This window comes from Nesoenas mayeri, assembly GCF_963082525.1.
Source record: "Nesoenas mayeri genome assembly, chromosome: 2".
NCBI classification, from domain to species: domain Eukaryota; kingdom Metazoa; phylum Chordata; class Aves; order Columbiformes; family Columbidae; genus Nesoenas; species Nesoenas mayeri.
Window position 1 is genome coordinate 124581553 of NC_137543.1, and position 12470 is coordinate 124594022.

The following is a 12470-nucleotide window of genomic DNA, read 5'->3' on the forward strand; positions in this document are numbered from 1 at the left end:
CATGCTTTTGAAAAAATGGCACTTTTAAAATTGCTAATATATTCATCAGAAAAATGAAAGAGTCTTTGAAAATCTGTGTGCAATACAGTGTTCTTCTGATTAATAACCCTTGGAAATCTGTGCTCATTATACCATAAACATGACCTTTATAAAAACATCAGAAAAGTGCAACTTCAGAATATGCCAGGTCAAAGACTTTTTTAAATGTCAAAAAGCATAAAGCTTTAAAAGTAATGTGATTTTTATAATATTTGGCTGATGCCTGTATTTTTGCTTTATTTTATTTCTTTCTTTATGGCGGGAGAGTGTGACCCAAGGGGAGCATAGAGAATACTTTGGTATAACTCTTAATGCCCTCCAGCAACTTGCTCCCTGTTGTTCAATTCTTGGATCCACTTAGTTTGTAGGAACATTTTTACTGGGCCTGTAGCTGGTTATATTTGGTATATCTCCAGTGGAGGTTACTAACCACATACTCACACCCACTGGTTAGTAGACATCCACAGTGCGCTAGTCAATAGTGATGCGGTCAGTCTGTCACTGTCAGAAAATTTCTTTATCTGCTGAAAGCTATAGAGAAACACTATACATGTATTTTTGGGGAAATGCACATTTATAACACAGGTCCCTTCCTCTAACTTCACTGGATTTTAGTGCCCCCATTCTTCCCAGACACCTCAAGATGCACCTTAGCTTGAGTCTGAATGTAAATCCTTCTGCTGCGGGCTGGAAATCAAACTGTAAATAGGAGTTTTATGTGGGAATAGCTAGTCAAGATTAAGACCTTGTGGTGATGAGAAGAGAAGGGAAAGCTGTTTTTCTTTTGACATACAGACTATTCTGGCCTGGTATCACTGCCTGGTGGTAGGAATGTCTATATATATTTCTATCTCACTAGGCAAGGCAGGCTTTTCCCTTCCTTGGATTCACTTGCTTACTAACGAAAGCAGAAACTTGTATCAAACATGAGCAACAGGGGAAGGAACTGCAGAATAGAGCTGTGAATGTATAGTTTGCCAAAAGTAAAGAAGTTTATGAGTACAGATGTCGACTCATCAGTCTGCTCATCTTCTCTCTAGCATTTAAAGCTAGGATGAAAGAACAGGTTTTGACATTGCCTATCTTGAGGTCACTCATGTATGAATGAACGTGTGTTCAATTCACTACTAGACTAAAACCAGGGAAGGATGTTGCTGTGCTCAGAGCACTAACTTTAGGGACTTAAGGCTCAGTTCCTTGACCTGCCACAAACTCCTGAGTGAGCTGTGAGCAGGTGACTTATTCTGTCTGTCCTAGAAAAATTGAGATAATATCTTGTCATGTAGAAATGTCCTGAGAATTAATACCAGCCTTGCATATTTAACGTTTGATTATCTTTTGTAAGGCAAATGGAAATTAAAAGCTCCTCCATTCTCAAGTGTAATGAGAGCTGTGGTTCATGGGCATTTTGGTGGTTGTCTTCTCCAAAGCCATGATAGCAGTCTTGGGCTTTCTAATTCTCTGGTACCTGGTGTGGCTGGTACTTGGTATGGGCAGCTGGTAATAAGCAAGGTGATCAAGTTGGACAATTTCTCATTGTTTCCTTCTACAGCCAGAACTTTACAGAAAATAGAACATTAGTTTTGGATCATTTAATCTTCAGTGATCCAGCATCCTCCAATAGGGGAAAAAAAAAAAAAAATCATTCAAATTAGTCTGACCAACTGGAATAAAACCTCAAAGGATTCCAAACAGCTCAATTAGGTAGGTTATGGTGCTAAAATGAAAAACTTATTTGCTCCCCTCATGCAATTTATAATCCATAGAAGATGTAGCCTGTAAGATGTTAGTGGAATCCATCACTAAACAGTGTTAAGTGCTGAAATTTGGATAATGTTTTTTCAGTAGATTTTGTTTAATTTAAAAAAATATTTTAATCAGTAAAGTGTTTTTTGTGAACCATAGTATATTCTGCATATGGGGGAAAGAGGTGGCACTTTGCAAGGTTCATGAAGGTTCTGACATTCACATCCTTGTGGCCTGAGGTGGGTAAGGTCTGCACAGTTCTGTGCACTTTGATCCTGTTCAGACAGACTGGACTTTATTGTCTGTGACCTGGGCCCACCTGTCTGTTAATGGAGATGGATAATGGCAGAGAAACAGGATGCAATAAGGTAGCAAATGGGGAGCAGGAATCTGAGCTTGTTTACTAAAACTAAGGACAGTAATGAAAGGAAATAATGGATGTCAGAGTATTCATGCAAATTTGTGTCTGCATTTTCCTAGTCCAGCATCATAATAGTAGTTTCACAAGACTCTACACAACAAAAGTACAAATCTGCTCCTTTGGGTGTACAGAGGGGTTTATTTTTCAATTAAAGTTTTTGCATCAGTATACATTATTTTATGTTTTTCAAAATGCTACTAAGCATGAAAGAAAAAAACAGTATGATGCATAGCCACAGGCTTCTAAAACGACTACTACTACTAATAATAATAAAAAGAATTATTTTTCTAAACTAGTTCACTTTGCAGGAATCATAGAATAAATATTGTCTCTAGACAAATCATACTTTGAATAGCAGCAAGTGACCAGGGCTGATTCAAACTTTCCAGGTGAATAGTGTATGTGCTAAAAAATGCACTGTATAAATAAATAGTGGGTACTGGTGTGTGCCAAACTGGAAGAGTTTTGCTTTATTTTAAAAAAGAAGAAGGGAAGAGGGAAAGAACTTAGAAAATATTTTTGTAATGAGTAGTTTTGAATTATTTGGGTTTGGATGTTTGATATTTGCCAATTTTTAAATAATAAAAATGGTTAAGTATCCAAGTACAAACTATAGAATTTCATTTTGGGTGAAATAAATGTTTCAGCTGACACAATGATTTCCTGCCCCCCACTCCCCCCTCAACCATCTTTATTTTTTTGGTTTGGCCAGTGAACTGAAAAATCAATTACTTGCAGATCTCCACAGCTGAGACAGTGTTGTATTCATCCTCTTCAAAGTGACTAGCCACTGTTAACATTACTAACAGCAAAACCTATGAAAGGAAAGCTTGTATTGCCAACAGCGTACTTGATCTTCAAGTTGTCTCAGGAGAGTCAGTGGAATCAAGGCTGATGTGACTGGAGCTCCATTTTGAGGATTCTTCTTTTCTAGTGGGTGTCAAATACTCAATACAGTTGGCTTTTTTCTTTATTTTGACATAACGTCCTTTCAGTCCATACAGAATAATACGGGGATAAATGTAGCTCATTAAAATTAAATATTTAAAATTAACAAGTGTAACTGTTTATGCACATAAAAAGTAAAGGTTGCTTACTTGCTAACTTTCTGTATGCCGAGTTCATATTTTAGTCACTTTAACAGTATAATAGCTACTAATAAGTAGTTTGCCATGTCAGGCTAGATCACTGGTACTACTTATGGAACTAAACTTACCTTTAAAATAGCAGTACAGCATTTTTTAAGAAACATACCTGTTGCAAAAATGAAGACTATCATATAGTGATAGAAGGGAGCACCCTAGTGACTACAGGTCATGACAAATTACATTAAGCTAATTCCTAAAACCCAGATCTACAGCTTGTGTCACATTATCTATATTATAGCCCAGATTATTCTTTTGTCTTTGTCTGTTTTTAAACTTCCCATTTGATCAGATTCTGCAGTCTTAAACGTGATATCTTATATTTCAGATAAAGAAAGTTCATTATTCATCATGGCTAGTCTACTGTTCTTATTTACTTATATCTTTATTGTCTTTTTGAGGAAAATCCTGTCAAACATACCTTTTCTTTGGCCCACTGACAAACTGAAGTCATAATGAATTAAAAGTTCTACCTGATGTTGAGTTATCCAAATGTAGGTTTCTTAGCATTTGTAAGATGGAACATGAGGTGCCCACATAGCCCTTCATTTTTATACTTTGAAATAGCCTGAGCTAGTGCTGTTGAAAATTTTCTAGGAAAAAAAATATCTTCTTTGGGCTCAAGGTCTCTAGGATATATTGTGATGCTTACTGGGTGTGAACTGTCAGGTATTAGGATCCTATATAAAAAATATTAATGACACTTTTTGAAGTTACCAGCTGAAAGGTTCTCTGAGCCTCTCACAAGGCAGAATGTATGTATTGTTTTCACCTCAAATAAACTATCATGGAAATGTTGGGAGAGGTGTGAGGTAGGGTAGAAAACTTGGGAATATCCATATCTTGGAGAAAACAAATTATGATACTGAAAACAAACTCCAGGATGGAAGGGAAATAGAATATTAGTTTGGAGTATCTCTGTTGTATTGAAAACGGCTGTACACATGGCCAGAAGGAAAGAATTGCAAAGTAGTGAAGGAATGAAAATAGAATTCTGCAGAGATTTGCTTTTTCACTCAGTGTTTATAGTGGTAATAGTTAGTGATGGAAGAACTGCAAAAGATTTAGATTAATGGGGTATTAGTTTAGAGTTCCTGCCCAGTTTACATACCTCCAAATTCCAAATGTATTGCAAACAATTATTTGTGTCTGCAAAATTTCAGCTGGATGTTTCCTTAGGAGAGGCTATTTGATAATAGACCTGGTGATTCTTCTTTTGGAAACTAAACATGCAGTTGAGTTTAAAGAATTGAGAATGAGAGTGTGCATGAGGAAAGGATACACAGGGGAAGATGTTTCATGTCTTTCTCTATAGCCAAGTCACAAAATATAGCAATACACAGTTGTCAGAGTGTTGAACTGTTTGTTAGAAGACCTGAGGGATGGGGATCTTGAACTCTGCCTGATGAAGCCGTAGTGATGAACTTCATATCACCAGTGGTTTCTGAAGAACCACTAGAGTAGGCTGTGCCACAAAGAGCATGAACCTCAAATGGTGCACGCAGGTCTGCACCATGTAGGCTGTGTATGGTCAGAGCACAATGCTCTATTGGTTGCTAGTCTGCACTTAAAAGTACTGCAAACCAGATTATGTAGCAGTAGGGCAAAATCTTTAGTCCCAACAGGACATACAAAAGTCCATCCATGTGTAAAAATCCACAGTTTGATTGAGACTGGGGGAGTTCTCAAAAACTGTCTCCAAGAGATACAAGAAGGAGCGAAGGTTTGTGGCAAGCTTTTCTTCAAACTTGTTTGCTCACATGTATTTTGGATGTATTGCCAGCGCCTCTAGCCAAGAAATTATCTTGCCTGTGTTTTGAATTGCCTGAAAATTTAAGAAACAAATTATTACTTCAATCTTGGTTGAAATGCTGAGCTAATTTAGCACCTAGTTTCTGGCAATGTTGTCTATGTGAACTTCAGGTAATAATAGACAACATCAAGCACAGGCTATGGACAAAGCCTGTCAGTGGTGTGGAATGTTATCCTAGCTTTATTGGTCAGAGTGGAACTCCAAACCTTGCTGGTAGGAAGCCTGTAAAAAAGCTGATATTGAGGCTTTGTTGTATGTTGATAAGCAGTGTTGCATCTGCACAGGGGAAGCTATGGAGGTCTTTCTCTACAAGCTTATCGTACAGAACACTGAAACAGTCATAAGCAATCTTTGTGGTTCCTCACCTTGATCCAGTGTTCAATAACACTGAATAACTAAAAGGCACTTGTGTCTTACTATAGTAATTTTCTACAGCTGCTGTTGTCACACATAGCACCACAGATTTACAAAGTAAATTCTGCTTTATGAGTTTCAGCGCAGTCCTCTTTCTTTCCGTTCAGTTTGGCTTTCTTGGTTCTCATGTTTTTCTTCTGTCATCATTTCTGCCCTTGATGTTGTCTTCTTTACAATAAATTTCTCTACATGTGCTCTTCAAGAGCTCTTCCTAGGGAGTTTCTACCCCTCTCCATCCCTCTGCTAATGGATTAGATGGGAAGCAGTTAACGTTGACATTCCCAAATGTTATTCGAAGTTTTTTTGGTTAAGCTGAGTCACAAAAATGGTTGCCATTGCCTCAGGTTTTCTGTTGCTGATTCTAGAGTCCAACTCTGCACATGGTAAATGGAAAGAGAAGCTAATTTTTGCAGCCATAAACATTAGAGAATTTCTTTAAAGTGAAAGCTCAAATTTCATGATACCTATCACATGCTCCATCATTAAGGGATATGTCTGACACTATTGCAAAAGCAGAGAGCAGCTGTGCTCCTGAATATACTCATTTTCTGTGCCACTGTAGCCAGGACTGTGGTAGATTTTAAGCTCTGTTCCAGAGGCTCCGAGTCCCAGCCAAGGTCCTGCAGAGCTGGCTGAATTCTTCCTTTTAAAGCATGTTCTCGTCCCCAGATGACTTTGCACAGCACTGGCTGGCAACAGCAGGTGGGTGAGTGCATAGTCATGCCACCGGGAAAGATGACAGAATAGAAGCATTTCATTCTTCATGGCACGGTATCCTAGAAGAGTATGGGATAGCAATGCTGTTGCTGTAGGTAAACCACACCTGCAAGGCTCTCCTCCATAGCACTGACATAATACACTCGATGAGCTGTGTCCCCAAGCACAGGTGATATTTCTCAGTCCAGTTTGTGTTTGCATCTGTAAGTTGTAGCATGTTTAATCAGCTTCAAATTCTTTGCTGTTGCCAGGTGGATGCTCACTTCGGCATTTCTGTACAATCTAAGGTACAACCTAGAGACTTCCTAGTAAGGTTTTTATTCGTAGTAGTGACTTCTTTGCTTCATGATCTGTAAAAACTTTATCTGGGAAAAAGAAAATATTTCCAGCATCTAAAAAATATCTTAATGGGTCTTTCCTTTTCAGAGGGGGTAAGATTTGCCTGTTGAACACTACCTTATCATCATTCTGGCCTGTTAAATTTATATTCACGCTGTTTATGTAATAATTCCTTGGGATAGTAGCAGTTGCCAAACCAATGGGAATCATGAAATACTTGCTGATTCTATGCTGGTGAGCTATGGAAAGCAGAGCTTCTTGCTTTCTGCTTTTCTGTTGCCCATATCCCTAGCTACTACATTCAAAGAGTGATTTTGCATGCTCTTGCATTGAGATAAATGTAGAAGTTAGTCCAAAAATGACAGTTACTCTGGGGCAAATACTAGCATGAAATTGGAGTGAACCCTAATCTAATACCTTTGGTTTACTAGTGGGTAATGTTTTCCTTTCAGCGACTCCTTCAGGGAGGAGCTGAAAGTTGGCAAAAATACTGTCTTTGAAAATTTGGCTCCAGCTGATTTTATACCTAGAAGCAGAACTGTGGATGATATGCTACAACTGGTTAATTAAATCCTGTGCTGTTAGCCCTCAATTAGTTGCATTAAATTGCAAACCTTGTTAGCAGATTTGCTGGCCAAATATGGAGAGATTCCATACATCATTCTGACTGCTTTATATTTGGGCTCTTAAAGAATGTATGCAGCTTGTCTAATGAAGTGTCTGTATAAACAAGAGGGAAAAATAAACAGGATTTGGATTTCTCCCTCTGTTGGTCTGTCTGCCTGTGTCTCTGTTCAATGACTGGGGTAAAACTCCCCTCACTTTTTTTTTTTTCCTAATGTTTCTTGGACTCTTAGCAGCAGGTTTTTACAGTCTGTTGCCTGCCTCTCAGATTAGAAGAGCACTGGCATATTTTAACAGTTTCCTAGGATCCAAATAGTCTTTAATTAACAGGGAATTGATGTTTTGGAGTGCAACCAAAACACGGGAGACATTGGAAGCAGAAAATGGGCTTGGATCTTTCCAGCTCCTAGCTGGCTATGGCAAGGGGCAAACAAAAAGAGTAAAATAGGGTCTGCTGCAAACAGGTAGCAACTTATTGGTATGCAAGGGGATTTCTTCATTTGCATTATGTTCCCACAGAACTGCTGGCTGGTAGCATTAGCTGGGAGGAGCTTTCTGCTGTACAGAGTCTGAATCAGCTTCACCCCTTGGAAGAGTGGACAGTGTTCATCAGTACCTTTCCATAAACTGAATTTTGGTGGCTGCTGAAATTGTTAGATTTGTATTGATCAACTGTTTAGGCAGAAAGGTATGTTATATTTGCGAGCTTTAGTTTGACTCTGAAGCTGTAAGCTCCACGAGTGAGCACTTAATTAAAAAATCAAAAGTCTGCAAATGACGTGACTTTTGCTGAGCCAAACATTTAGTTGTTCTTTTTCTTCTGAAACAGTTTGCCTTTGGAGGCTTGAGCAGTAGGGCTGGGATGAAACACCGAAGTTACAGCAGAATGAGACTAGCTGAAATTCTAAAGGGAAGTCAGACATATGCTGAGCTATTGTTCCAGATAATCCAGGGAGAGAAATGGTTTATTAGCTAATTTTGAATAATGATAGATTGATACCTGAAGCAATTACTGGCAAAGAATTATAATCAACAGTCACTGAGTTAGCTGTGGCTTTTTTCAGGAATGCAGTTATTTGCGGACAAATAAAAATGCATTTGTTTAATCCACTATTGGGTTTTTATTATTGCTTTTTTGTAGTGTCGTGTTGTTGTTGTTGCTGTTGTTGTTTTCCTCCTTATCATAATACTTACTGAATGCCTGTCTCTTTCTGCATCTAGGTGGTACATGCCAGAGCCCTGCTCTTCCAGCCCTAGTGCGTCCTCCTGCTCCACCTTTGCAGCCGTCGCTGGATATTAAACCATTTCTTCCGTTTCCTCTGGACACTGCCGCAGCCGTCAATCTCTTCCCCAACTTCAATGCAGTAAGTACAGTCCTCAACAGTTACTGTCCACCTCAGTGAGCCACACTTTCCATGGAAGACTCAAGAGGGCACAAAGTAGAATTTTATGTTCTCAATTAAACCTGGAATATCCTCTCCTTTACTGAGGGCCAAATAGCTCTTTCAGACACACTGGTGGGCCATAAATTAAAACCTAGCTGAGTGTTAGCCAGAAGTAATGTAGAAGGAAAAAATGATACGATCCCAAGTGACATGCAATAAAGTTGCAGGCCATATTCAATCCCAGGGCTTGCGAGTTTCCCACTCTGATTTAAGATGTGCAGAGTTTCACTAAGCTACAGTTCTCTGAAACTCACAGAGAGTGAAACCCTCAGAGTGATGGTGTTCTACATCCCGTCTCCAGTGGGCTTCCTGAGAAATACTTAAAATTTGCAAATTGGAGGGGCTACATGAGATAAAACTGTCAGGCCAATTAAAGCAGAAATGACTACAGCATTAGCTGGTGTATGAAATATTCATTGGCATACAACCCAGTGTATTTTTTTCAGGTTAGGGTGTTTTATTTCTCATGTCTTAGGTTAAGGCAAGGTTAAATTTATCTTTAATAATTTTTATATTTGGTCATACTGCTGTTGACTATAGAAATCTTGCTCCTTCTTGATTTCTATTTATTATTTTACTGACATACGTCATGAATGTTTCAATTTTGCTGTTTCTGACTGAGAGATTTTATCCTCTAAAAGAAAAAGAAGTCTAAAATGGTTTTATGTTAATTTTGATGTTACAGAACTATGCCCCTTTTTAATTTGAATGTACTCTAGGAAGTTCTTTTCCTTATTTACATATTCTAGATAGAGGGGAAAAAAATGTGTATGCTTACCTACTTTGAGAGACACAGAGAGAAGTGGAAATTGCCATTTCAAAACAATTCTCATTAACATGCAAAAATCTTAATTACAATAATTAAGAGTAGTAAAAGAACATGCCCATTTTAGAAGCAATTTGTAGTAATCAATAGCAAATTTCCATAATTAAATGTTCATTTATTTACCTTTTATGGATGCTCATTTTGCTTTAAAGTAATTAAAATGAACTAATTGTCAAAAATATTTATTTATGCAGTCTTAAGAAATTCATAGCATTAATAGAGATCAGAGAAGCTATAAGCTGCAAGTCTTAAAACACTTAGAAACAATATGTGGAAGCGTTATTCTTACAAAGAAACCTTTTATTACAAAGAAACATTTAAAAAATTTTAAATATATTATAGTTATACAACAAAGTTTTTAAAAGTCCTGGTTTTAACCCAGTTACTGATAACTCATGATGAAATGGATAAACCATTAGACTTGTTGAGTATACTTTATGTTTTTTTTTATACCAGCTTTGCTTTGTGATTGTTGTTTGTACTTAATGCAGACCAGCTGAATTTTGAGAATTTTTTTATTAGAATTTCTGTGTTTTTTCAGCTTTTTATAAAGTTCAGAGACTTCAGATTGTTTTGCTAATTGTTTAACTCTGCATAATTCAAATGCAATTTTAATGATGAATTTTAATAAATAATTTATAATCCTGTGTTCTTCCATAAATCTGCAGTTTCTTTTTTTCTTATGAAGACCGATTTTATGTTATAATTATCTTGATGGAGAGTTGAGGGGAAGATGTCCTTGTATTAATTTGGAACTAAGAAAGTAAAAATAGTCTCCTGCCAAAACCCTGTTATTCCCAAACATCATCTTAGTAGTATATCATTTGGTAAAAGCACTGTAGCTGGACTTTACAGACTCCTCATTTTTCAGTAAACTGAGCCTAGGATTCAAACATGAGACTAGCAGCCTTTTTCAACAGCACTCTGAAGTTCGTTCCCATGCAAAGTGATGTGTGGCCATCTGCCAAGTCCACCTTTGCTGAGGATGTCAGTCCTGAGTGTGAAGATGCTGTCATATGAGCTGCTGTCACCTGCCTTTCTGCTCATCATCTTTGCCTTGCAACGCGACCTTTGCCTTTTCATCCTGTTTGCTGACATGCAGCATCATCCTCAGTGTTCCCATTTCCATTCTGAACAGTACATTATTGAACGCTGCTATGTTTAGCTCATATGCCAGAGCTGGTTAATGGCATCCTCCAAACATGTAGGCTAGCTGAGAAGTTCTGCATATTTCCAGAAATTCTTTCCAAGCTGACGGAATCTTTTGGGGACACATCAGCTGCTGCTGAGCATTATCAGACCAAGGAGAAGGTAACCCACAAGTCATATTAGACTTTAAACAGGACATATGACAAGGGCTTTAAGTATGTGAGTGCGAGACAGAAAACAAGTGTTTAACCAAAAAATGATCTTCATAAATATGCATGCTTGTGAACGATTGTAGCTATTGAGAATGCTTTATATTCATTGACTTCACTGACCATCCTACACAGTGTCAGTAGAGAAGCATTTATGTTCATTGGGTAAACCAAAGTGAAGCAGATGATCACTAAAAGAAAACCTGAACTGGACGTTCTCTCCCGTTTTGTCAATACATTAGCTTTACCCTTGATTGAGGCATCAAGGTCATAGGCTGTGTCTTAGGAAAAGGATTTCTAAAGACCTCTTGACCCTTGCACAGTTCCACAGAAATAAATGAGTTTGGCAGCATGTCCAGGCTAATTCCCAAGAGGCTAAAGTCCATAGTTTTGGCCATTTGCTGGCCACTTTTCAACAGCCTTCACTTGAGAAGACTGCAATCGAGGAGAAACTTGGGTAAAAAAATCAGTCGTCTTTCAGAGAAAATAAGTGGTCTCTGGTTATGACAATCCTAACTCGAGAGTTTGGTTGTGATAGGCACAGGCATCTGAGCTAATCAGCCTAAGTTTCTTCACAAAAGATAAAAGAAAAAAATGACCAATTTCTCCAATTTATTTTAAATGCAGAAAATACACAAAGGTAGGTTGCAGTGCAGGCACCCTATATATCTACTTTGGCATGAGGTGAAGTGAACTCTGAAAATTCCCATTCATCTCTGCTGACTGTAATGAGGGACTGGCTCAGCTGCATCTGCATTTGGTTAGATGAATCCCACATCATGGGACAGGTCATAAGCTATTCATGGCTGATATAATAAATTCTACTCAGAAATCAAATGACAAAAGTGCTGACACTGTATGTTTACAGAGGAATGCTCTCATTTGTCAAGCAGTTATGCTTCTAATTTTATCTGAAGACAATCCTAAGGGAATTTGAGGATTCAGATGAACTGGGTAGAAATATTAGGAGAGGTGAAAGCAAAAGTAATTTACCAATGGAAAAAACTCAGGCACATACACAAGGACTAACAAAGCTAAATTTTGATCTTAAGTACCACAAATAATAATGGTAAAGTGTTGTATTTTGTAATATTTTTCCACCCTTTTTTCAATTTATTGCCAGTGTAAGATTACTTTCTTTGCTACTGATGATTTTAGTCTAAAGCTAGCTCAGTTTCTGCTGGCTGCCTCTGAAGAAAGCATTCACTGCTAATTTCTACGAGGGAAAAAGCTTTCCTTGGAGCAGAGAATAGAAGAGATAACAGGAAGTGTGCAAACCTCTATCAGTAATACCTCTGGACACTGAGGAGAGGGAAAGGTAAAAAGTGAAAAGTGAATAACCTGAGAAATTCAAGGAAGGCAACATATGAACCTTTGAACAGTTCAGTTTCAGGAGGAATGTTTTCTATTTATACAAATAAAGTGTAAAACAAACATACCAATTGACAATCTGTTTAGATGAACATTTGTAGGTGCTACAGTCTTAATTGTGAAGCAAATGGGTACCATCAAGTTGTACATAAAAAGAAATTTTAACAACACAGCTGTTTAAAGTGAAAACAGCCCTCTGCTGCAGACCCTGA

The 12470-nt window shown here is 37.8% G+C and overlaps 1 protein-coding gene across 1 annotated transcript in view; it reads left to right on the top strand.

Annotated features, from left to right (window-relative positions):
- Positions 1 to 12470, top strand: part of ZNF385D (zinc finger protein 385D) — a gene marked incomplete at both ends in the record, with an annotated part of 422577 nt that overhangs the window by 280709 nt on the left and 129398 nt on the right. Inside the window, one exon of the mRNA XM_080364337.1 lies at positions 8480 to 8622. Coding sequence (XP_080220463.1) covers positions 8480 to 8622 — 143 coding nt within the window. The remainder of the gene's footprint in view (positions 1 to 8479; positions 8623 to 12470) is intronic.